Below are 24,104 nucleotides of genomic sequence, written 5' to 3'. Positions count from 1 at the left end.
GTCTGAGATGCCTGCAAAGACGAGTTTCTCCCAGTATTATGCAGCATTTTATTGTAAAGGGAAAAAAGAAATGTGAACAGTGAATAACAGGCAGAGAAACGAGTGCTGGTGCAACAGAGAACATCACTGTTGTCAAAACAAACGCACCGATACAGTAACGTACAAACGCATCAACTCGTGAATATCAGCTAAGAAATGTCAACTTTCATCTTTCAACATGTCGAGAGAGAAATCTGTTTCCATCTGTGTTTTCAGCCAACGATGAACTAAGCTGCTAAAACACGTAACACAAATAATCGTTGAGGTAAAACTCAGGCCTTTGATAGGCTCTTTGCCATCCCCTTACTGTGCAATGAGCCCCTTTTAGAGTCCGCTTTTGGTTCAGAGCATTTATTTTTCTTGACCCTGCCGGATCAGAACTTGCCCTTCTTCTTTTTCCACGGCTTCCTCTTAAAGTTGGCGTCGGCGATCAGCTTGGACTGACGTTTCAGAGCCTCACGTGAGATGATGTTAGCCTCGCTCTCTCCGCTCGCGTCCTCTGCGACGCCAAGAGTGAAAGAAAGTCAGATTCACATCGTTTACGTGTGTTACTGTGAATAACTGCAAACTCACCATCAGTGAAGAGGTCCGCCGCTTCATCCTCCGGCAGTCGCACTCGGGTGTTGTACTCCGGCAGCTTGTCTTCGATCCTGACATGGAACTGCTCGGTGGAACAAAGAAGAAAAACGGTGAATGACTCCCACCAGAACAACAGGTGTTTTCTGCTTTAGTCAAAGCACTTTCCATGATGTCTGACTTTATGTTGGTCTGTTTGTGATGTTTGGGTCTTCATGTTAGTTTTGTTGTTTGGCTTTTAATTTTCTTATTCGCAAGGAAATTAAATTAGTTTTAGGCGACTTCAGAAATGACATCGAGTGAATGACCCTGCAAGTATCTGTAGATATTCATTTTATCTATTCTATATGACCCTAAATAGTCATTTGCATGAGCCAAGAGCAAACACTGAGTACTAGACTGATGTTCTAGTCATGTAACAGCTCAGATGACAACAGTATTTTCAAACGATCAGCTCAGAGTTACGTTAGCAAGAAAGATCTTCCAGAAATGGAGCTGAGAGTAAAACCAATGTCATCAGTGAACGTCAGGTGGAGTGTTGCATGCTTTCTGTGGTGCACATCCCATTTTCTCAAACAGAGAGGGGGCTGTGGAGCGTTAGCAACGAAGAACAAACACTTCAGGTGGCTGTCATGGCCGCCTTTCCATTCAGATAAGCTGAACGAGCACGGCAGCGTTCGTGTGTTCTCGCTCGGCCACGGGTTGTGTAACGTAGGTTTACAAGAGAGTTCAAGCTGACACTTGACTCCTCACAGGGCCGTTTCACCTTTCCTGCCATCGGTTAGCGGTGCTGGTCAGGTGACCTTCAACAGGCATCTCATCAAAGACAACTATTTTCTCTGTGAATTGTGGATGCCACATACAGTGTTATTCATCTGATTGTCTGCTGTGCCCTTTCCACACCTATAATTGTACGAAAACCTGCGCAAGTCTGAGAATTACCTCTGCCAGTGCAAATGTTTTGCATATTCTATCGAGACCCAGAACCTGTATTTCAAGCTTCCGTGATGCCTGCTGAGAACTTGTAAAGTTTTGTCTCACCTCCTCTTCCTCCATCTCCTTCTTAATAGCTGCCAGATCCTTTCCTTGAAGCTCCTGTTGCAGTACCTGCAATTTCAGCTCCAACTGGGTCATCAGCTCCACCACATACACATCAGAGTCTGGATGCACTCCAGCAACTGTGTCTTCACTCTGCAAGAGGAACAGAAGACATTTTTAGGGAAAGAAGAGTGCAAAAGACAACTGATCAGTTTTGGGAATATGAAAGACTTGAGCTGTGGTCATAAATGGGACACGTTGTAGCTGTGATGTTTTGTTTTTTTTACCACTGTGATGTGTTGCAGTTTGTCTATCAGGTGCTCGACTGCGGGTCGGGCGGTGCTGAAAGCTTTCACGAGCCCGTGCAGGCGCTCTTTGCCTGCATTACACCTCTGCTGCTCAGCCTGTAGCTGCTGCTCACACTCTTCCAACGTCTGCTGATCACTAATAAAACCACACAGAAAGAGGAGAGGCTTGAGAATCGGTATTGCACAGCTGCACTCACAAATGGCACCGTGACCGTCTGAGAACCATTCAGGCCGACAGAAGGTGGCTCAACCAGTGCCGGCCCGACCTCCTCTCAGCTAGAACTGGATGGGGGTGGATGCTGCCCAACTTTGTGACTTTGGTGCAGCAGCAATAGAAGTAAATTCTTTGATATCAGAAGCAGCAGTGGAACGAGAAGAGAGAAACAGAAAGTGCTCACACATTCAAGAAAGTGGGAGCCCGCATATGGACAGAGAAGTCAAACTGAACTAATTCTAAGGCTTATCACTGACGTGTACTTAACTACATTACAGACTGGAGAATCTGTTAAATCTGTTAAATGAGTGGGTTGCATTTGGGTCTCACCTGGAGAATTTAACCCCCCCTGAATATTTTATATTTTCAAAGTCTTGGTTCAAAAGCTCCTTCTGCTGCTTCAGCTGCACCAGGACCTCCTCGTTCTCCTTCTTCAGCTTCTCCAGATGCTGACGTGTCTCCCCCTGAGAAGTAATGGGATCCACTATCTCCTATGACCACGACAGACCAAAAAAGTCAATCAGCAACCACATGAAAAGCTCATCTCGGATCGCACAGAGCAGATTTATTACATCCTTTTTTTCCGCACCCATACCTGTGAATCTGTGACCTCGGCGGCCTCCTTGTTGCGTCTGAAGGCCTCCTCAAAGGTGGACATGACTTTCTCCTCCTCGCCTGCCATCCTGGTGGTGCTGTGTGGCGCTTCGCTGCTCAGTTCATCCGGCTGGATAATTGTTCTCTGGACCTGTGCGTAGCAACGGCTCCAAATGTAAATCAGTGTTTCTCGTTCTACAGAGCGGCTTTGTTTTGAATCACATCATATTTTTTGCCAAAGATCCGACAGTACTGAGGGTGTTTTTGGCCCTTCTGTGGTTACTGTACTTTAAGTCATTAAGATTTTCATGGCCGGTGAGCGTGCTGAAGCTGGATTTATGGTCTGTCCAAACTGATGTCTTCCTACATCTTTCAGATGAAGCTTGTCCACGTGCACCATCACCCGTAATTTTCCAAATCTACTTCATGTGTTTTTTTAATTTGTCACTCAACTGTTTATGAAACTGAAAATATGATCCATTATCCCCGTCCCTCTCCCTCTCCTTCTCTCTGTAACAGCTGACATTGTACTTCAAATGTGCCTGTTCAGAATGAATATACAAGGTACATTTGATTTTAGAGATGGCCGACAGCATGTTTGAAAAAAACTAAAATTCATCTCACCCGTCTGTCGGCTTTTTCAGCCTGGGCTTTGAGCTCCTCAGCCTTTTTCGTGTAACTTGTTTTGAGACGCTCTCTCTCCTTACGTTCCTTGAAGAGCGATTCCTCCAGCTGCTGTAACCCGGCCTGCAACAAAGAAAAACGAGTAGGAGTGATGGAAGAGCAGAGAAGGAAACGAGGGAAGAAAACAGTGAGACAAACAGAATGCTGGTATGACAGCACTGTTGTATTGCTTATAAATTTAGAAGAGAAGGATTTTTATGAACATCAGAGGCAGGTGTGGACAGACATGGCACCCTCATTCACAATGATCTTGTTAAAAAAGGACAGAAAACAAGATTGTTTTGGGAAAACATACTGTTTTCACAATGCGTCATGAAGAAGTCAGGTTGCTGAACACTTGCAGCTGCTATACATGTGACCCAGATCATTTCTAAGAGCAGTAATGACAGCAACGCTGACTCGATGATCCTTCTTACAAACTAGAAACATGCATGTTGTAAACTCATAGCAGAGAAGGTTGCCCATCACCTCAGTGGCTTTTCTGGAGAGCTGGGCGTCATTATTGATGACCTGCAACTTCTGATGCTCCTCTCTGTGCTTCAGGATTTCTGCTTCCAGGCTGTCCAACTGGCCCTCAAAAGTCAGACTTTCGTCCTGAAGTGATGAAGGTGGAAAAGCGAGAGAACAGGAGGCATGGATCGATGAAGTGAAAAAGGAGGCAAATGTGAATTACTTGACTGAGATCTTGAAATTAAAGCTGAAGCTACATATGATACACACACACAGCGGCTGCTTCATCAGGTAAACAGGTCAAACTTTAGGAAATTTTAAATGTAATGCAGTCTAGTATACCACAACAATTCACTGTGATCTAATTAGAAAGTACAGAAAGCAGCATTATCTTTATTTGACGTCAACAAAAACTGAAAGTGTAGATGCTTCGTAGAAGTACAAGTTATGACATAGATTGGATTGCATTACATTTTGCAGCTGTACCTAATAAAGTGATCTGTTGGTATATATGCAACAACACAACAGCCACATTTCTAAACGAGAATCTTCAATGGGATACTTTGTACAACTGTTAGCAAATCAGAACCAGTGTCTGTTACTAGAATTTGAATGTTTTTAGGTCCCATGTGAACGTGCTAGTTTTCATTGTTAGCAGTAAAATCTGTGCTTCCTGCCCTGGATTCAAAATGCCGACCTACGACACGAGTCTGTTTGACTGTAAACTGCTGCCACCGGCTGCAAAACAATGGCAACCAAGCTGAGAAGAAAAAAAAAGGTCTTCTGACGTATTTCTGACAAAGTGGCTGCTCAGGGAGTGTTGGCAGTATTTATTATTTACTGCACTTGTTACTATGGTGACCGTGAGTGTCCTCATATCAACCAGGGTACAATAAATGAATACAACAGGCGATAACTTGAAGTGATTTGAGGGTGACTGCAGACTGGATGTCCGAGACAGGTCAGGGAAGTACTGTACCGCTGTGGACGTCTCTCTTGACGTTTACAGACCACAAACACAGAGTCCCGTATCAAAGGCACAACAATGTGTCATAGCACAGGCCTTTACATGGCGGTGCGCTACAAAGAGTATCTGACAGTCTGATCAAACACAAGTGCTTTCACTCTAATGCACGCCTCTGCTGAGGGCTGCTTTGCAGGTACTAAATCATACCTGCAGGCTGCAGTGAACAAAGCAAATCCGGTAAAGTGCCCAGCGCATGAAGATGAGTTTCATTGGAATAAAGCATTATTTTAAGGCTAAAAAGCTAAAAATGTGCATGCTGGACTTACCTGCAAGCGACTTTTGGCGTTTAAATAGTGACTCATAATGTTCTTAGCCTCTTTGCCGTTCAGCTGGGTTTTCTCCAGCCTGTTGTCCAGCACCAACAGATCCTGAAGACACACACAAATGGACACAAATCATCCCTTACAGTTTTTTGTTTTTTTTTTAACCTCTGTGTGTTCTTGTCTTTCAGTGCACTGTAAATAACATTACCTCCAATGACCAAAGAAACACAAAGATACTCATATTTGTCAGAGTCAGAGAGGTAACTACCATGGCATCTTCTTCTTCCTTGAGATTGCGAATGTCAGCAGATGCTGTCCCACCACTGCCCTCGGATTTCAGTCTCCTGTACTTCATATTCAGCTCTTCAAGGCGGCGCTGGTTGGTCTGGGTGGTGGCCTTCAGGGCGTTTAGACGCTTCCTCTTGGACATCACCCTGTGGTCCAGCGTTGTGGCAGCCTCCTGAGAAAAACACAGTGTTTTTGAGCAAATAGAGTTGGAAAGAACTGTATACATACCGCTAGTAATCTAAATAGTTAGAACAGGCTGCTAACTAATATCTGTGAACACTTTTCATGATAAATATTTGTCTTTTTTTTTTTTTATAGCAAAACTAGCTGAGGTGTGCACATTGATTTCCTCTCACCTGTGTTGACAGGTTGCGGTAGGCATTCTTCTCCACGCCTCTGTTGTGAAAGGCCACTTTAATGATTTGTTCATCACCCTAAAGGGAAAGAGACAAACAAGAACAAAACTACAGCAGACCCAAAACCCAAACTCCAACCCTAATTACATGCCTATTATTATTTTAATTCCAAAAACCGTTCAGATAAAGACTCAATTACCCTGCTGTATTTATGTCTACTTCTGTATCAACAGAATATACACTTATTTTCCTTCATCAACTTGTTGCACTTGTAAAAAATTAATGTGTAAGTGTTTTGTGCATGTGTACACCAATAAAGTTGATTCTGAAGAAATTAAGTTGTTTCTATGATTGAGATTCAGATTCAGAATCAGAATCAGATTTATTGCCAGGTGTAGTTTACACAACACGAGGAATTTGTTCTTCTGGGTTGGTGCAACAACACAACAACAAATATAGAGTAAAATGAAAGTAACTAATAATAAAAAATAACTGTAATAGTGCAAAGCAGAAGCAAAACATGTTGTGGAGTGAAGAATTAAAGTTAAATTTAAATAAGAACCATACTAGGGAATAGTAAGTGCCAAATTACAAAATAAGTCAATAAAAAAAAAATTAAAAATAAATGGGGGGATAAAAAGAAGAATAAATAAAATACAAAATAAGTAATGTGGCAATATAAAGCAATATGAATCAAAAATGAATCCGTAAAAGAAAAGGCTAATAAAAGTAGAAACAAAGACAAATAATATAAATAATATTTATTTAAATTTATTTACTTTTTATCATTTTATTATTATTATTATTTTTACTTTTAATTTTTTTTTATTTAAATTTTTTTTAATTAAAAAAAATTTGGTTACTGTCACTACTCCATACCATACAATTATTATTAATAATAATTACTATTATTGCTAATATAATTAATTATTATTAATGACAACAACAAAAAGCAGAGAGAAGGGAAATGAACCTCATGTTAAAGAAGAGTCCGCTCTACTTACAGCATTAGCTTCAGCCAGCCTCCTGCGCAGCTCCTTGTTCTGCTGCCTCAGCTGGAGGATGGACTGTTTGTTCTTCTTGATGCTGGACTGGGTGCTCTCGTAGTATGTAGCTCTGTCGCTCTCTAGAGGACATATTTAATCATCACATCAAGAGTATGTAGAAATGGTCGAAAATGACAGCCTATATTTAGCTGCCTTTTCTGTTCGTTACGTCCATTAAAAATCAGTTCATCGCTCATCATGGCAGCTAACGGTTAGCTAGTTCGTTCTGGCTACCTGCTAGCTCGCTAGCTTCCTTTAGCATGAACCGAACACAAACTTACCCAGTAGTTGGATTTTACGCTTCAGCTCCGTTGTTTGCTCTTGTAGCGGAGGTTTAATCGACTCAGCACTGAATGCCATTTTTTGTTGTGCTAGTTTTTTATATATACAACACGTCTACAGTTGGTTTTAACTTTAGCTTTGACCAAGCCACGACCTCCGGCGGAGAACAGCGTTGCCTAGCAACGTGTCATCAAATCAGAAGACACGTTTCCACAGCGCAGCTGCGAGCTTCATCAGTTCTGTAGAAAAATGTCACATGAAGCTAAATTAAAGCTGTAAGTTAGCAACAAGGCTACCAATGTTAAAAAACTAATATGTTACAAGTACTGTGCTAACTAAAATAAAAAATATAACACAAACATACAGGTTGTAAAGTCTGAAGGCTGCCAGACGCAGGTCTGGTCCTTCTATATATATTTACCACATCATATTTTCATATCACTACACATAAAACATTTCTTTTTAAGTTTATAAATTGTAGATGCACAATTCCTATAGATTTTTTAAAAATATATCTAATGCTTGTATATTTCATATCTTACTTCCCTGGCCCTTTTCAAAATACTCATCATCAGAGTTTTGCCGATTAATTAATATTTAATTTTAATGTTAGTATTTATATTCTTAATTTCTCATAAAACAGTAAATGCTGTTAAGTGTCACAGTCGCTTTCCTACATTCATTTTGTACAATTTGATTTGGTAAAAACACAAATATTCTCCAAGGCCAGCTTTTTAAGCTAACTTATTTAACATACATTTTTATTAACTTATTCTCATCAACTTTAAAGACAGTCTTTGAGAGTCCAGAACTTCAGAGGGCTGCATAAATAATGTTCTGCAAGTAAGTTCACTCATTATGTTGCTTACATACAGCATAAACCTACGGCCTAAACCTAAAGATAAATTCATCAGCACAGCTGGTAGCTACATTCATGCTCCATAGAAAGAAAAATGCACAATGCAAATTTAAAATAAAATTCCACCATTACAGACATATTCATTTGGAAAACATTTGTTTTTACTGATGCACATTATGTTTAATGCTTTGCTGCATGTTTTTGTTCTTGAAACTCCTCTCTGTTGTAAAGTTAAACAAAAGACAAAGTATTGTAAAGCAGTAAAATGTGCTGCCTGTGATTCATATCTTTGTTGTTGTGAGCATTAAGGGACCAAAAAAGAAGCTGTTTTATTCATTATATATATATTTTTCAATTAACGAGTCGATTAATCGGTTATCAAAATTTTTGTTTTGTTTTGTTTTGTTTTTTTATGCCAAATATCAGAATCGGCATCAGCCTCAAAAAATCCATATCGGTCGGGCCCTAGTCTGAACGTTGCCAATCTGTGGGATTGTTCAGTCAGATAATACTCTGTTATCCTTATCTGTGAATCAAAGGCTGTCGATATGTTAAGGCTGTTTTTCATGGGTTCTGTTAATTTTTCCTAAAAACCTGTCAGATAGCAGGTTTTGGATTGTTAAGGATCGGATTATCGAGTCACGAATGTACTTATAAACAAAATGAACAGTACAGACAGAGTTCTATGAGCACACTGATATATAGATATACAGACATGGATACGATATAAAATAGATCATATAAATCTACAGGTACAGATAAATAGTGATATGAACAGTGTAAAAAGCATGAATGCTATAAGACAGATGCAGTATATAACTACTGATTGCTGATGTTGTGAGCAGGATGTTGTGAATACAGAACTGTAGCGCCGCCTGGAAGCCAAAACTGGGAATAGATGATGATCAGGAGAAAAGGTTAAGCTTTCACAGTATGTGTTTCTGCTAATACTTACAAATAAATTTCTCCATTTTGTGCACTGTTTTTTTTTTTTTTTTATACTGATGTAAACCCTTTTAAATTAAAGCGAAGACTTTGCACTTTGCCAGCCTGCCGCTGGAAGCAACACCAGGTTCAGTTTCTTTGGTGTTAACGTGTTACTTATCAGCACAAGTCCAGCTGCTACAGTCACCAAAGCTTTTATTTAAGGTCTTTTGACAATATAAAATCTAAATTATGGTGCTTTATGGTCTTTTTTCATGATAACACGACAAATGTGAGGACTGTTTTGAGCCTGCAAGTGTCCGGAAATCATCTTGAAACAATACCAGTCCCACCAGAAATGAGCTGCCCTTTAAAAATGGTGGTTCTGCATGATGAGTGTTTAATTCTGCAGTTACCAGGGAGCTTAACTGAAAGAACACCGAGTGATCCTTAAGCAAAAAAGTAGTGTTTGAATTGTACTTACTATGAAACGATAAACTACAAAATTCTAGCTTAATTTAATTAATCACAGTTTTTTTTTATAGTTGCTTCGGTACATTTCTGTGATCAGAATTTAAATTCTCTTAATTGCTGGTTCAACCTCCACAACATTTAGTCATGTGTGCACATCATCGTAGCAGCTTCTCATTCCTTCCAACAAATTGCAAATGCTTTTGGCGAGTGACACACTTTTGCAGGTTAGCAACTAGGTTTTGCAGTTTGTACTAATTGTTTAAAGAAATGCAATAACTGTTAACAGTGATGTGAGAAATGCACCAAAGCGACTGAGGAAAGCTGTAATACTTTGTGCTTACAGTGACAACAGGGCCCGTACTATGTTTTTTGACGCAGCCTAAATAACCTGTACTTAAAGTGTAAAACAGTCGAGCACTGAAGCTTTATTTTACTCTGCAATTATTCTGTAATGAAGGCTGGGAGCTCTCAGTGTGTTGGATTACAACCTGTAGAGCCAGTTCCCTCAGTTTCAGGTATTACAGGCGTGCAGGTGTGCTCTACTTGTGAAGCCTACTAAACAGCTGCAAAGCACACCTCCAAATTCTTACCTGCATTGCCTGTTACCTGTTTTATATGCCTGTTTTTCACGTGTGTTCTTTGCAGCATTGACAAAACACAAAGAAACCAAAACCTTTCTTTTGTTCCTCAGCATCTCAGGTGCTGGACACAATGAAGAGTGCAACCCTCCCAACAACAAAAAACAATATTTGTCTTTTGATTTTTAATAAAGTATAAAAACAGATAATAAAGTAGAGAATTTTCAGCTGAAAGGACAGGATTCCTTCACCAGGATCATGTTTGGAGGTCTGACCAAGAATCAAACAAGACGGTAGAAGTTATCGCAGCGTTTGTCCTTCAAACATCAAAGTCTCAGATTGAAGTTAACCGACACTCGTCAGCCGAGGAATGTAGAAAATGTAGAGTGCAGCTTTGCCTTTCTCTGCATTACGGTTGATTTATGATCAGTTCCGGTGTCTTTTTAGGAGCTTTATGAAGTTGGGGGGCTCTTTTCAGTCGTGAGTCGTGTCTGCAGGTCTTCTTCACAAGGTGCTCAGTGATCCAGGAACCTCCACGGAGAAGACAGGACAACATGAAGGTCGCCTGAGATGCTAAATAGTCCGAGTAGAGCAGTTTTACGTGATGGATGAACTCAGAGATGCCCTGACAAAGTTAAGTAGCGTTAGCAAGGGAATGTTAAGCTCACTCCCAGTGGAAACACAAATGAAGTAGAATTCCTCCTCGTCGTTGCTGTTTAAATAATAGATGGTGTCTGAGTTTTGCCGTCTGTGCTAGTGGGACTTTTTGTTGTTCGCAGCGTGTGAAGCTCTGTGAAAGTCTGAAATGCTTCATGGTTTTTCTTTGTTGCAGTAGGTAAGTCCTTCGATGGGGTGCACAGACGTTTCAGCCTCTGTGATACAAGAGAAGGACAGTTTGTTATCAGTAAATGGGGTAAACTATGCAGAAACAAATCAACACCCAGATTTTACTTCATATAAATGGAGAGCAGACGGCATTCTTTCCTTTTCATTGCTGCTAACTTCTTTCAGTTTTCATCTCTCACAAGGACAAATAGCAGCATCTGTTGTTTCAGTAAATAGTCAAAAACAACATTGTTAAAGTTGCAGTGGGCAGAAATCTGGACAAGAAGAATACAGTCCTCCTCCTGCAGCTCTGTTCTAAGCCCGTCCTGCCACACAAGGACCCAGCATGCACTGATAATCAAGTTACAAGTCAACATTCATTTGTGGCTTCACCAAAGAACATCCATCCGTCTAATCCACTGGTCCACCACGTCCTGTTCTCAGCTTCTATTTATACTGTTTCACCTGTTCAGTGCCAGGAAGAGGTGCAGAGTTTGCTCTACTTGAATATGCTGGAATTTTGGAAGTCATATTTGCTGAATGATGCCCAGAAAACCCCCAAAATACTTCCAATCCCCAGCTTTACCAACTCCATTGAGGACTTTGTTGTTCAGATAAATGCTGTTCATTTCTGTCTCGCTGTATTTATTTATTCTTTGTCATCACCACATTGCTGCCTGACCCAGATCAAGCAGTAATTTCAACCGAGCCGTTCTTCAATCACAACCGAGTCATTTTAATTCTAACCACAGCATAAATAAATGTAATCCTTTTGTTCTTTTACAGATATTTTCACACCACAACTTTGACAATTTATTGAACCAAATACACAAACTCAGACAAAACAGGTAACAAGTGACAGACAAAACATTGGATAGAACCTAAAGGGAACGTCTCAGAAAAAAACATGCGAAAGTCCCTCGTCATTCTGAGAATTTATCTTTTGCGTAATTCTGATCCAAAAAAGTGAGATTCATCATAGCTAAAGAGGTTTAAAATGTGTTCAATTATTACTATTGCAGGTGCTTTAGTGACAATACAGAGTGCAATACTGTGGATAGCTACTAAACTGTGTATTTTGCTATTTAATGTATTAATTAGTTCTTGCTGCTTTCCTTGAACCTCTGAATATGAGCAGCTTCCACACATTGTCCGCCACATTGTCTCCTCACTGGTGACAGAGCTTTGACTTATCTGTCTCGCTGCATCAAAAACATGTTCTAACTATCTGCTAACAACATGTAAAGAATGAAAAAAACAACTTTTACACAAGACACATGCTGACAGGGTTGTCTGGGGTAACAGGCAGCCTGACGGTCGGTGAATGTGAACCTTTAACCATCACACACTACCAAAAACATCAAATCCAGGCAGCGCTCAGTGTCGACACTGACCTTCTAAAGCAGCCGCGTAAAACAGTGTCTTTCTCAGTTTGAAATTCTGTGTTTTTATTTCGTTTACAAAGTTATGAAGGCCACAGAAGTTCCTGGCCGGAGATGACCCAACGTTCCTTCAAATTTTTATTTCTTCAAACTCGCTGACCTATTTGTGCGATCGTACCTGTTTCAGTGTTCCTGGAGTGACGCACACAGCGTAAACCATCCACACAGGAACCAGGAGGGTTGAGGACAGAGTGAAGAATCCTCCCAGAGCGTAGCCCCACCAGGGGTACTCGTAGGTGTTGTTGAATTTGAGCGGCGTGTATTTGATCAAGGAGAAGAGAAAGGTGCACTGACAATACACAAGCAGAGATCTTAGCAATAATCACAGTCTTTAGACGTGTATTACACACAGAAAGGCACATTCACAGCTAATCATTGTGTATTTTATGTAGTTTAAAAGAGCATAAACTAGAAAGTGAGTCTCTGACAGTGCACACAGCAACTTCATAATTGACTGTGTTTCATTGTTGTTCCTACCAACACTGATTCTCCTTCCTCTTGCATGTTAAAAATCGTCCATGTGCAGGTTTCTCTCTGTTGCATATTAACCCATTTTAACTAGCTCTAGTTGATAAACCATAATAATCAGCTCAAGGTATTCTACTAGCTCCTGCTATCTTTGTTTTCTGTCAATGAAATGCTTGACAACAGCTGTGCATCTTGGTCTTCTCTTATCTAAAAGTAAATGTTTGATGATTGAATGATTGATTTTATCTCAAGCAAACAACCAAAAAATAAGTTTTCTGAAAATCTGCAAAAACGGTGTTAAGTGTTTTTGCAAATGAACTCTTCATTTCTTCAGGAGAAACACACCAGTGAGGAGCTAGAAAAACGAGTTTGCTGATAAATATTTAATTTCAACTAGACTGAATGGGGGATAGCAACATCGCCTCACAGCTAGAAGATCCAGTCTTTCTGTGTTTGCATGTGCAGCGTGGGTACTCTGGTCCTCCAGTCCAAATCCATCCATCCATCATCTATGCACCGCTTAATCCTCATTAGGGTCGCGGGGGGCTGGAGTCTATCCCAGCTGACTCAGGGTGAAGGCAGGTTCACCTGGACAGGTCACCAGTCTATCACAGGGCTACACTTAGAGACAGACAACCAAGCACACTCACATTCACACCTACGGACAATTTACAATCACCAATTAACCTCAACATGTTTCTGGACTGTGGGAGGAAGCCGGAGAACCCGGAGAGAACCCACGGTGCACGGGGAGAACATGGAGACTCCACGTAGAAAGATCCCGGGTGTCCTCAACGGGATGCGAACCGGCAACCTTCTTGCTTTGAGGCAACGGTTAAACCACCGAGACACCTTGCAGCCCATTCAAAAACATGCTGTCTTTAATTGGTGATTCTATTGTAGGTGAATGTGAGTGTGCTTGTTCGTCTCTCTGGGATAGACTGGCGACCTGTCCCGGGTGTCGGCCTGAGTCAGCTGGGATAGACTCCAGCCCCCCGTGACCCCAGTGAGGATTAAGTGGTGTATAGATACTGGATGGATGGAAGATTAAACAGCCTTGACCTCTCTGTAGCATGTAATCAATAGAGCTGGTGTCCATCTGGTTGAGACATGGATTAGTTTTGGAGCAGAAGACTCTGACAGCTGTCAGTTACACTCGCCTGTTTGCTTTATCACCTGAACAAAGTTACTCATCATGCACGTATACTTACGGTGCAGATAGCTGGTGTGATGTAGCGCCAGCAATATTTCACAAAAGGCCTCGGGCGAAATCCAATCATGTCCTCGATATTATCATAATGACGATCTGCATCTGGAGGAAATAAGCAGTGCTAGTTTTTCCAGCTAATCTCGTGCCTGTTACAGTACTTTATTCCATATTTATCTGGCTTATTTGGCTTGTATGTACATTTTAGGACCTTAACTAGCACTAAAAATGTTTTAAATTATGTTCATATTAATCATCTGTTGGTTTAAAATGGATTTCAATGGTCGTGGCAGATTTTACCAAGTTAAAGCTGCACCTTACCATAAACCCATCCAATACAGACAGACTGGAAGATAGCAAACAGCAGGAGAGTCATCCCACTGGAGGCGTAGTAGTCAAACAGCTGGAAAACGTAAAGGCCTCCCTGCAAACATGGAGAAACAGAATCCATCACTGACATTCAACCACACGTTGCACCATCAACACATTGTGTTGTTCCACTGTGGTATTCTAAGAGTAAAGTCCATATACAGTCAAATGTATTCATCCCCTTCCATTAATGGAAAGGCTAAACTTACAATAGTCATTCAAATAACTAGAAACTGAAAAAAGTAATAATAAATAAAAATTTGCTAAATTATGATTTCGTAAAATAAGATGTTGCTTTTGAATTGTGGTTGAAAAGAATAATTTTAAAAAATAAAACTCTCCCGGACAAATTAGAGCACTTTGCTGATGAGCAGTGGGTCAGAATACCTGTCAACAGGTGCAGAAGTCTGACTGAGAGCTACAGAAAACACCTGATGGCAGTGATTGGCTCAAAGGGTTGTTCAACAGAATATTAGTTTACGGCTTCTTTTCATGTTGTTGTTGTTTTTTAATAAAATCACATTTAACTTCACATTTTTCCTTTAAGTAAAGACTTAATTGAACATGCAGATCAACATCTCAAACCACTTACTTCTGTCACCATGAAAAGGCCAATGAGGAAACTGACAACACTGATGGCTAGAAGGAGGAGTTTACGACGACAGCTGCTGTGAAAGAAGGAAGGGTACATGTCGGAGATGGTTGTGACCATCGTCTCCTGATGCACAAACTGTGGTAATGACAGAGATTAGTTTGTATTATTAGAAATGACTAATGGTCGTATCAATTCAGAATCTAAGCATTACATGACAAATAGACTTGATCGTTGTCCTACCTCACTGTCTAACCCGAGGAAGATGAGCATAATGAAGAAGAAAATGGCCCAGAGCTGAGGAAGTGGCATCAAAGCCACAGCACGAGGATATGCAATAAAGGCCAGCCCTGGGCCTGCAGAGGTACATGAGGAAAAAGGTCATGTAACAGCAGCGTCACTCTGATTTCCTGTTGAGCACACATCATCAACCTCCCGTACCTGATTCAGCCACCATGGATATATCCACACCTTGCTCCTTGGCCATGAAGCCCAGCACGGAGAAGATGGCGAAGCCGGCTACCAAGCTGGTTAGACTGTTTAACAGGCACAGGTAGCCACAGTCTCTGCAGGTGAAACATTCAAACATTAGGAGACATGCTAACCACAGAGACTACGATTCAAAAAACTGTAAAAAATGGTGACAATAATGGTAAATAAAAAAATGATATTTTAAGTAGATTTAAAGACAGTTAAACAGTATAATTTTTACAGTGACAAATTGTAAAAGAACAAATTGTTATTTATATAAATATCGAATTTTGATAATTTGAGAATTTTTTTTACAGTCAACATGTAAAACAATTCTTCGTTTCTTCATTTTACATGATATTATTATTAATAAAATGGGGAAAACATATCAAATAACAGTTTAAAAAATGTATTTACCATTTTTCATCCTATAATATACACAATTTTCTTTCAAATAATGAGAAATAATTGTAACATAATATTTTTTGCTGATTTTAATACCGTTAAAAAAATGTAATTTTACAGGCAAACATAAACAGAATACAGATTTTTCTATGTGAACATTTATTAGTTTATTAGTTTTGGTCTGTTTTATTTTTTAGTGTTCCAGTTTTTTTTCTGTGATTTTACTCTTTATCTTCAATTTAACAAAGCAGGTAAAATTTGTTAAAAAAAAAATAAAAAATTTAAAACGTAAAATATTCTATAGTAAAATGAATAAAATTGTTTCAAGAAATCACTATAAAAAACTTTTTTACAGTGTATCTCTAAGGAGTTTTTTTTTTTTTTTAAAGTTATTTTTTTGGCCTTTGTGCCTTTATTTGATAGGACAGTGGAAGAGAGACAGGAAAGTGGGGAGAAGAGTAGGGGGAGGACATGTGCGGGAAAGGGTCATGAGCGGGACTCGAACCCATGACCTCCGCATCGGGACTGTAGCCCTGTACATGGGACGCCAGCTCTACCAGGTGAGCTATAGCGGCGCCCCATCTCTAAGGAGTTTTAACATATTTTATGAGAGTTACAGCCAGTAAAGACCTAAAAATACAAACCTGTAGCAGTTGTTGTTGTACTTGTTGTAACTTCCTAATGACGTCAGAATACCTGTGCAAACTCCGTACGAGTAAAAAATTTGGCCGCCGGCATCCATCCACACCTGAGGGATTTGAATGAGGTTCAAGTTTATTTTATTTTATCGTCAAGGTATGTTCATAAATATGGATCCATCCATCCATCATCTATACACCGCTTAATCCTCACTCGGGTCATGGGGGGCTGGAGTCTATCCCTCAGGGTGAAGGCAGGTTCACCTGGACAGGTAACCAGTCTATCACAGGGTTACACTTAGAGACAGACAACCAAGCACACTCACATTCACACCTACGGACAATTTAGAATCACCAATTAACCTCAACATGTTTCTGGACGAACCCAGAGAGAACCCACGCTGCACGGAGAGAACATGGAGACTCCACGCAGAAAGATCCTCACCGGGACGCGAACCAGCGACCTTCTCGCTGCGAGGCGAGCCAACCATCAAGCTACCTTGCAGCCCCCATATGAATTACCTCTGGATCGGCGAGGCGAGACAGGTCCGGGTAGACGTAGAACACAATCCCGTCTTTGGCCCCCGGTAACGTAAGACCACGAACAAGCAGCACCACCAGCATCACGTACGGAAATGTGGCCGTGAAGTACACCACCTAACGCACAACCAAAAATGAAATACTTCATATGATGAGAGAAGAGTTGAAATTAAATCAGCGGTAGCAGTTTTCCATTGGGTTTGTTTTGTACCTTCCCAGTGGACTTCACTCCATTCCAGACACAGAAGTAACACAACACCCAGGCCAGAAGCAGACATAGGGCCAGGTCCCAGCGGATGTTGCCGATCTGATCGATTCCCTCAGACAGGCCTAATATTCTCCTCCTTTAACAGAAAATAATGAATAACATACAGCAGAAACAGCAGCCTTCACACGATGCTTTCATTCATGACACTTACTCCCAAAACTCTACAACTGAAGATGTGGTGTTCCCATACAGGAGCTGAGGGGATGTTTGATTGGGACCATGCTCAAAACAGCCATCTGGCATGAAATAATCACAGGGATGTGAATGAGAAGTGATTAAAGCCAGTGTAAAGGTGCTGGACAGTGAAGTGCTGCTACCTGTGTTCCAGCTGTTGTCACAGCTCGTCCATGGAAGCTCAGTCCTGAAGGATGAAAACAGGTAGAGAAAAGTCCAAGCCAGTATGACGATGTAATACACGCCAGTGTACAAAACAACCACCTGACTTCCGTAGCCTAAGCCTGCAGAGAGATAGTTCTGTCACGCTGCAACCATGATGATAAAATTATCGTTTAGAGACATCTGACACTGAGATAAAGTGTTCCCGAATGGACAACTACCTAAACGGACCTTCACAGTTAGACTGATTCAAGATCAAGTACAAAATCACCTGTAAGTTAAAACCATTTTATTCCACTTTCTCTTTCTGCTTCTTCACATTTCAAAGAGGAATACTGCACTTTTTAGTCCACTTTATTGTAAGCTTTTAGCTGCTTTTCAGTTTAAGAGTTAAAAACATATAAGCTTAGAAAATACTGGCAGAGATCAAACCAGTGGTTAGTGACCTCCTACAGCAGGGGTCTCCAATCCTGGTCCTCGAGGGTCGCATCAGGGTCGCTATCAGGCTTCTGCAGAGCTTGATGATGAGCTGATCATTTGAATCAGGTGTGCTGGAAGAGGGAAACATCTAAAACATGCAGGACTGTGGCCCTCCAGGACCAGGATTGGACACCCCAGTCCTACAGAGTGGCCAAAAGTAGACACTGCTTGAGCGATTTCATTTAAATGACTGTTTAAGATCCAAACAGGTGAGAGTTCCTAATGTTACATGAACGGTTACAGTTAGAAACCTACCTTCAAACAGAGGGCAGATTTTCCTCCAGCATGTTATTCCGCCCTGACTGGTGAACTGGCCCAAAGACGTCTCCAGTAAGAAGAGCGGGATGCCACAGGTGAACGAAAACAAAATATAAGGAATCAAAAATGCTCCTACCAAAAAAAAAATACAGAAATAAATACAAAGTTTTAGAAACATGTGCACACAGTGTTTTACCCTCTTCATGAGTCATTGGGGTTTGTTTTTTTTGCTCTTCTCATTTTACCAACAGTTGGAAGGTTGTTTTTTTCCCATCAATGCGTGTTAAAGAATGCGGCCCAACAAGCCAACAGGGAAGTGATTTAAGTCTTAATCCTTGGCAAGAATGGCTCAAACACGGTCTTTCAGACATCAGCAACAAAAGACATTACCTCCTCCATTTTTGTAGCAGAGGTACGGAAACCTCCAGACGGTTCCCAGGCCGATGATGTGTCCAGCCACCGCCAGGACGAACTCCAGCTTGTTGGACCACTGCTCCCTCTCCGGAGGTTTGGCCTGAGTGTGTCCCGGGTTGTTCCCGGAGTTCAACAGAGTTATTTTCGGTTGGGAGTTCTGTTGTTGGTCCATTTCCACATTTAGTAGGCTGGGGATTAATATGTCAGCATATAATGTAGCAGAAGGCATGTTGTTAAGCTTTGTTAAATGCAGGACAAATACATGTTCACTACATGTACAGACTGTGGTTATTTAAATAAAGAATTCATCACTTAAGCAGGTTTCTTTCAATATACTCAGGTTTCACCCAAGAGGGATTATTCTCCAACATGTTAGACCTGCAGAGGGTCAAACATAAACCCTACATGCAGCATTAAAAATGTCTGAGTTTTAATGCTGCACGTAGGGTTTATGTTTGACCCTCTGCAGGTCTAATTATTAATATATATAATTATTTTCTAAACAAGAGTTCACTGCAATGTAAAAGGTTACAAGTGTTTTATCACAGCAGTGCTCTGAGCTAAATGCTAACTTAGACAAGCTAACACACTCATAATGATGTTAAATAAGTGTTTCCCATTGCTTTGCATGTTAGCATGATGCTGTACTTTCTCCTTGGCATTTACAGATTTCTTGTAAAATTCACAACAATATGTCTTGCATGAATGAACATTAAAATGAGTGCTAGAATGCATTCACAGATGTATTATCATTTTACAATCATTTCCTTTTTATTTAACTCATGTCAAGTTTAATTTGTACTCTCTAAACTACATACAATTACCAGAAAACGCAGTATTGGCATCTCGACCTGAATGACTAAACTGCAGAACAATTTGAAGCAAACGTTGCATAAGTTTCCGACACACGAGCCACTGAACCGACTTAAAGCTGACAAAGTCCGACTCCCTCCCGGCAGCATGATGCACTGTACGTCTGCTGGGTGTTGTTCTAATAAATGCTGTCCATCTTTTAAACCAAACACTACCTGGTGATATTCAAGCACCTGAACCTTTTTTACCAAGAGAAGTATTTTATCTTCAAATTCTAATTATCATTATTATCACTTGAAGTAAATAAAGCAACATGCGTAGATAAACCTGCACCAGATGGTTGGGATCAAATTCATTTCCTGCTGAAAATGAAACAATAAATGAAATGAAATGACCACACAAGGTCAAATATTTGCATTATATTTGCCTCACATTTCTTATATATAGCTGCAGTATAAATAATATAATAACTCCAATAACCAGTTCACTTATTCACACCTTACCTTGAACAGCGCAGGTGTCTCCTCTGAAATAAACCTGCCAGCCTCTCCCCAAGAATACGTCGAGTGAAGTGGGTTTCTGTGAGGAGTGGCCAGAGACACCAACACAACCAGTCCTTTCTTTAGAACCAATAGAATCCAGTGGCACACATACAAGCCCACATTTCATACTTCTGAAGGAATTACATTCGCTGCACCTGCCCAACCTTTTCCCTAACCTTAAAACCAGTTTTCTTTTTGCGTCCTTATGGAGGCAGGTCACCGTAATGTCGCTGTTTAAACACACCGAGGTCCCAACAGCGTGGCTAATGTCCAACCACACACACACACACACACACACACACACACACATTTTCAGTTTCTGTTTAGTCTGTCATGATGAAGCAGCTCACCACTTGGGGGGGCTCTTCTATATCAGGCTCACATGCAGCCTATTTGTCTCCCTCTTGTTTTGTGAAATACATATAAACCGCCCTTCAGTTTAATTATGTAGATGCTAGATGAGCTTAAAAAAAAATGGGTTGAATTGCTGTTGAGACCGTGCTACTACATCCATTAGTGGTTTCAGATAAATGTATGTGTGTGAAGGCTATCCTAGGCAGGCTTTTCCCTTCTTTCTTTCATATCACACTGAGGAACAAAAGCACCCAATCAGAGCACAGATTTCTCTGTCAGAAAATTAAAGCTAAAGCTAATTCTTTTTGCATATTGTGTCATTAAATATTTATTCTAAATTTTATCGAAAGCACTGTGTCACGGAAAATGTCTTTTACGGGAGTGTATCCGGTGTGTTTTAATTCACTTCTATACATTAATTACATGCATTTATTAGTAGTAGTTCTTAGTGTTTCCATATGGAGACACACTCACGTAGCCAGATTTAGCCTTTCTATCTTCTCATCAGTCGACTAAAATGAAGACAGTCACAAGAAAATATGAATTCATAGGAAGTGTTAGATTACTATTGTGTGCCACAAATGAGCAAAACATCAACACAAAGTCCTCATATGAGGTACGGTGCTGTAAATAATCCAGTAAACATCTACACAGCGCCCACATGAGTTGGCAGGGCAGGTAGATTTTTTTACCCAACAGCTGCATCTGAAAACAACTGAGAACAAAACGTCATCATGAAAACAACGAGCTGAAACCGAAACTCACTTTTCTATGAGCTGACCCCTTTTCACATTGCCGTATTGTTTCAGCATTGTCACTGTAGGAGAGTAAAAACAAGTGTATATCATTTAAACTTTTTGTCCACAAATGTTTAGTGCAGAAATGCATATATACACAGTATATATATATATATATATATATATATATATATATATATATACACTCCCCAATATGCTAACATGTAATGCTAGTACACAATCAGAGGATTGACACTAGAGTGTGCTACACTGTGGGAGTAAAAAAAAAAAAAAATTGTCTTAAACCTTTTTGAACTGTACTTTAAAAAAATAATGATAATAATAATAAAAAAAACGATTTACTGTTGTTTTGCAGATTTCCCAGCTTTGTTTAATTACAGATGTCTAGTAAAATCACAGCAAAGTATTAATTGACATGCTCCCTTTTTATAAACAGGTATAAGCTGTAAATAATATCCACATCAAAAATCTATGTTTTTGTAAATGGTCATTCATTCTTTTGCACACTAAACAAACATGTTTTTACTATATTTAAATCAGCAAAAATCCTTGCCTTGCAGATATTTGTCATTATTTGAAAGGGGGGAAAACATGTCAAGCATTAAAATATGCTAAACAATTTTTACAACTGTAATTTTACAGATTTTTTTTTAGTTAAATTGCAGATAGCAGGGACGTGCTCAGAGCATGGCTCAGGTTGCCCGGGCAACTCACGGGGAAAATGGAATTAATAAAAAAAAAAAATAATGTGAACTGATGCTCAGAAGTATTGCCCTGACCTGACCGCAGATATCAACTTAAGCAAAACCGCCGAAATTTAAAAAAAAAAAAAAAAAAAAAAAAAGTTGAATACTGGAGTTGGGAGTAAATTGTGACCGTGCTCTGGCAGGTCCTCAATAGATTCAAGTTTACTGCTGTTTGCGACACAGACGTCCCTTGTGCGTACATGTGTCCAAGGGAGACATACATGTGTAGAAGATCTGCTTTCGTGAAAGAAGGTGAGTTTAAAGTTGTTTTAATTAACCACGCAGGCACGCATTGTCTTTCATTAATCGCCAAATGATGGTCAGGTTTGAATCCAGATATTTGCATCTTGACGTGACACACATAGGCGGTATAGCTTTTAAAGGAAAAATAACACTATTGCTTATTTTGATCATTGTTGTAACTTGTAATAGCCTGCATTTGCACAAAATAATGGTGAATTAAGAAAACTTTTTTTTTTAACCGAAATAAACTATCTTTTATTGTTGTCGTGGCCTGGGTGTTAAATGTAGAATCATGGCCGTAGGGGACGCGGGGTACACGGGGGACATGTCCCCCGCACTTCCCCTATCTGTGCCCTCCGTCCCCCGCACTTTTTTTTGTTTTTACAGCCATTACAACCACTTAATTCATTTTTAACATGTGGAGGCACGTTTTTCCGAGCCGCCTTTAAACGCATCATTGGTAGACGGCGCGAAACGGCGGCGCAAACAAACACAGCGGCAGTGTTATGGTGAGACTGACGTTTAGCTTTAAACATGTCCGCTAAACAAACCAGAAGCAGAAAACTCTGGACAGTTTTTTCCCAACAAACCGTGTAAGTTGAGTAGTGCTGTTACATGGTGATAATGTTTAGCTAATATAAAGATATTTTATATGGGATATAATTGCCTAGGACTTTGGCTAAAAGACTTTGAAGAGGACTTTGTCATCCTAAGTTAGCTAGGTTAACTCGCTAGCTTAGCTAACTAAATGTCAATTTAGTTAGCTAAGCTAGCTGATTATAAACCCACTCCTCCTTCATTTCTGTACAGAACATGTCCTCTGGTGCTGATCATTTTAAACAGGAATGGTGCCCTTTTTTCAGGTTTGAGCAACTGCCCCTAAAAAATCCTGAGCACGTCCCTGTTAATAAGTCATATCTGTTGCTGATTTCCACACTTGTCCTGTCAGTCAATCCACTAAAATGATTTGGGGACATTTTTTTTTCTCTCTGGATTTGAAGCTTTTTAACTGTAGCGTAGCGGCACACATATTTTCCAGTCTATTTGCTTCACTCCCACTTCAAATCCAAGCAACAGCAACACAAAAGCAACATTGATAAAACGAGTCACCCTCGTGCCAAGCGGCAGCGACCCTCTGTTGACCTAATGCAGCAAGACTACTGGCATTGTGTGGATAATGGATATTAATATACAGTAAAATAATCATCTCATTATTCCTGCTGTGTGTTGCTTTTTTTTTTTTTTTTCTGCACGCCTGATTCTGCTGGTGACCCAGCCCTCTGGTTTTGAAGCCAAGCCCATGCAGAAGGGCAACTCCTGCTGCAGGAGAAGGAGCTTCAATGTACCACAAATGCCTGCCTCTACTGCTACAAAAATGTCCACTTCATCACCACCTGCCCCATCTGACCAGCAAAAGGACCAGCTCACTCGTAGCTGGGGGGATATTGGTAAGCCACACTTCCATGACGACCCAACTACTACAAGTCCCTGCATCTCTCTGCTGGGAGACCCAGTCCCTGCCAGTTACAGCCCTCATTGATTGCAGAGCTGAGGAAAACTTCGTGGACAGTCAACTAGCCTGGGATGGATACACATGATAGTCATTAGTTTTAACTGGACAGCACTGGGGTTTATGATTCTCTCCAAGGAGCCCACGAAGCAAGGTGCAAGTTTCCAGGATTCAACTCGCAGAGGAAGTGGTTCTAGGCTAAAGTTTCTGGCCTGGCTCATACAATGAGGCCAGTGAACGGTGTCAGTTCGCTTGAATCTTCATCCTGCGCTAAGACCGCCACAACGCAGCCCGGGTCTTTTTCCAGGTCCTCTTACACCTCTGGACAAACATCTGGATGGAGGGGACTGTGAGTTCCTGTACTTGTGAGGGAAACAGGAGACTGGTACCCCAGTGAGCACTGAATGGGTAAAGTCTGGAGGAGG

At 40.5% G+C, this 24,104-nt stretch overlaps 2 protein-coding genes across 2 annotated transcripts; both read right to left on the bottom strand.

Annotated features, from left to right (window-relative positions):
- Window positions 1-374: 374 nt before the first annotated feature.
- LOC103360577 (coiled-coil domain-containing protein 151-like) lies at window positions 375-7,243 on the bottom strand. The gene is made up of 13 exons (XM_008286375.1): window positions 7,165-7,243; window positions 6,842-6,963; window positions 5,838-5,915; window positions 5,462-5,653; window positions 5,197-5,298; window positions 3,922-4,047; window positions 3,394-3,516; window positions 2,771-2,920; window positions 2,506-2,666; window positions 1,941-2,097; window positions 1,657-1,806; window positions 613-700; window positions 375-538 (listed from the first exon to the last, which is right to left on the bottom strand). Exons 1-13 carry the CDS (start codon window positions 7,241-7,243, stop codon window positions 414-416), a joined length of 1,653 nt encoding a protein of 550 aa, XP_008284597.1. The 3' UTR covers window positions 375-413.
- Window positions 7,244-10,170: 2,927 nt separating this feature from the next.
- Window positions 10,171-18,885, bottom strand: slc6a22.2 (solute carrier family 6 member 22, tandem duplicate 2). The gene is made up of 14 exons (XM_008285725.1): window positions 18,690-18,885; window positions 18,297-18,431; window positions 17,543-17,683; window positions 17,377-17,461; window positions 17,169-17,301; window positions 16,940-17,074; window positions 16,424-16,527; window positions 15,345-15,469; window positions 15,147-15,259; window positions 14,904-15,041; window positions 14,264-14,366; window positions 13,947-14,047; window positions 12,386-12,556; window positions 10,171-10,872 (listed from the first exon to the last, which is right to left on the bottom strand). The coding sequence occupies exons 1-14, from the start codon at window positions 18,883-18,885 to the stop codon at window positions 10,717-10,719; spliced, it is 1,836 nt and encodes a 611-aa protein (XP_008283947.1). The 3' UTR covers window positions 10,171-10,716.
- Window positions 18,886-24,104: the final 5,219 nt, after the last annotated feature.

Source organism: Stegastes partitus, unplaced genomic scaffold, assembly GCF_000690725.1.
Source record: "Stegastes partitus isolate 25-593 unplaced genomic scaffold, Stegastes_partitus-1.0.2 Scaffold10, whole genome shotgun sequence".
In the NCBI taxonomy this organism is placed as follows: Eukaryota; Metazoa; Chordata; class Actinopteri; family Pomacentridae; genus Stegastes; species Stegastes partitus.
Note: the sequence above shows the minus strand (reverse complement) of the source record. Positions and strands in the feature narration are given on the sequence as shown.

Excerpts from the sequence above, each read along its gene's own strand:
- slc6a22.2 (XM_008285725.1), bottom strand. The coding sequence starts at position 18,885 with ATGGACCAACAACAGAACTCCCAACCGAAAATAACTCTGTTGAACTCC. Across the intron at positions 17,302-17,376 it reads TCAGTTGTAGAGTTTTGGGA|GAGGAGAATATTAGGCCTGT; the intron begins GTAAGTGTCATG and ends TTTCTGTTAAAG. Across the intron at positions 12,557-13,946 it reads TCACACCAGCTATCTGCACC|TGCACCTTTCTCTTCTCCTT; the intron begins GTAAGTATACGT and ends GTGTATTGTCAG.
- LOC103360577 (XM_008286375.1), bottom strand. The coding sequence starts at position 7,243 with ATGGCATTCAGTGCTGAGTCGATTAAACCTCCGCTACAAGAGCAAACA. Across the intron at positions 5,916-6,841 it reads GGCTGGCTGAAGCTAATGCT|GGTGATGAACAAATCATTAA; the intron begins GTAAGTAGAGCG and ends CTTTCCCTTTAG. Across the intron at positions 5,299-5,461 it reads AGGAAGAAGAAGATGCCATG|GATCTGTTGGTGCTGGACAA; the intron begins GTAGTTACCTCT and ends GTGTGTCTTCAG.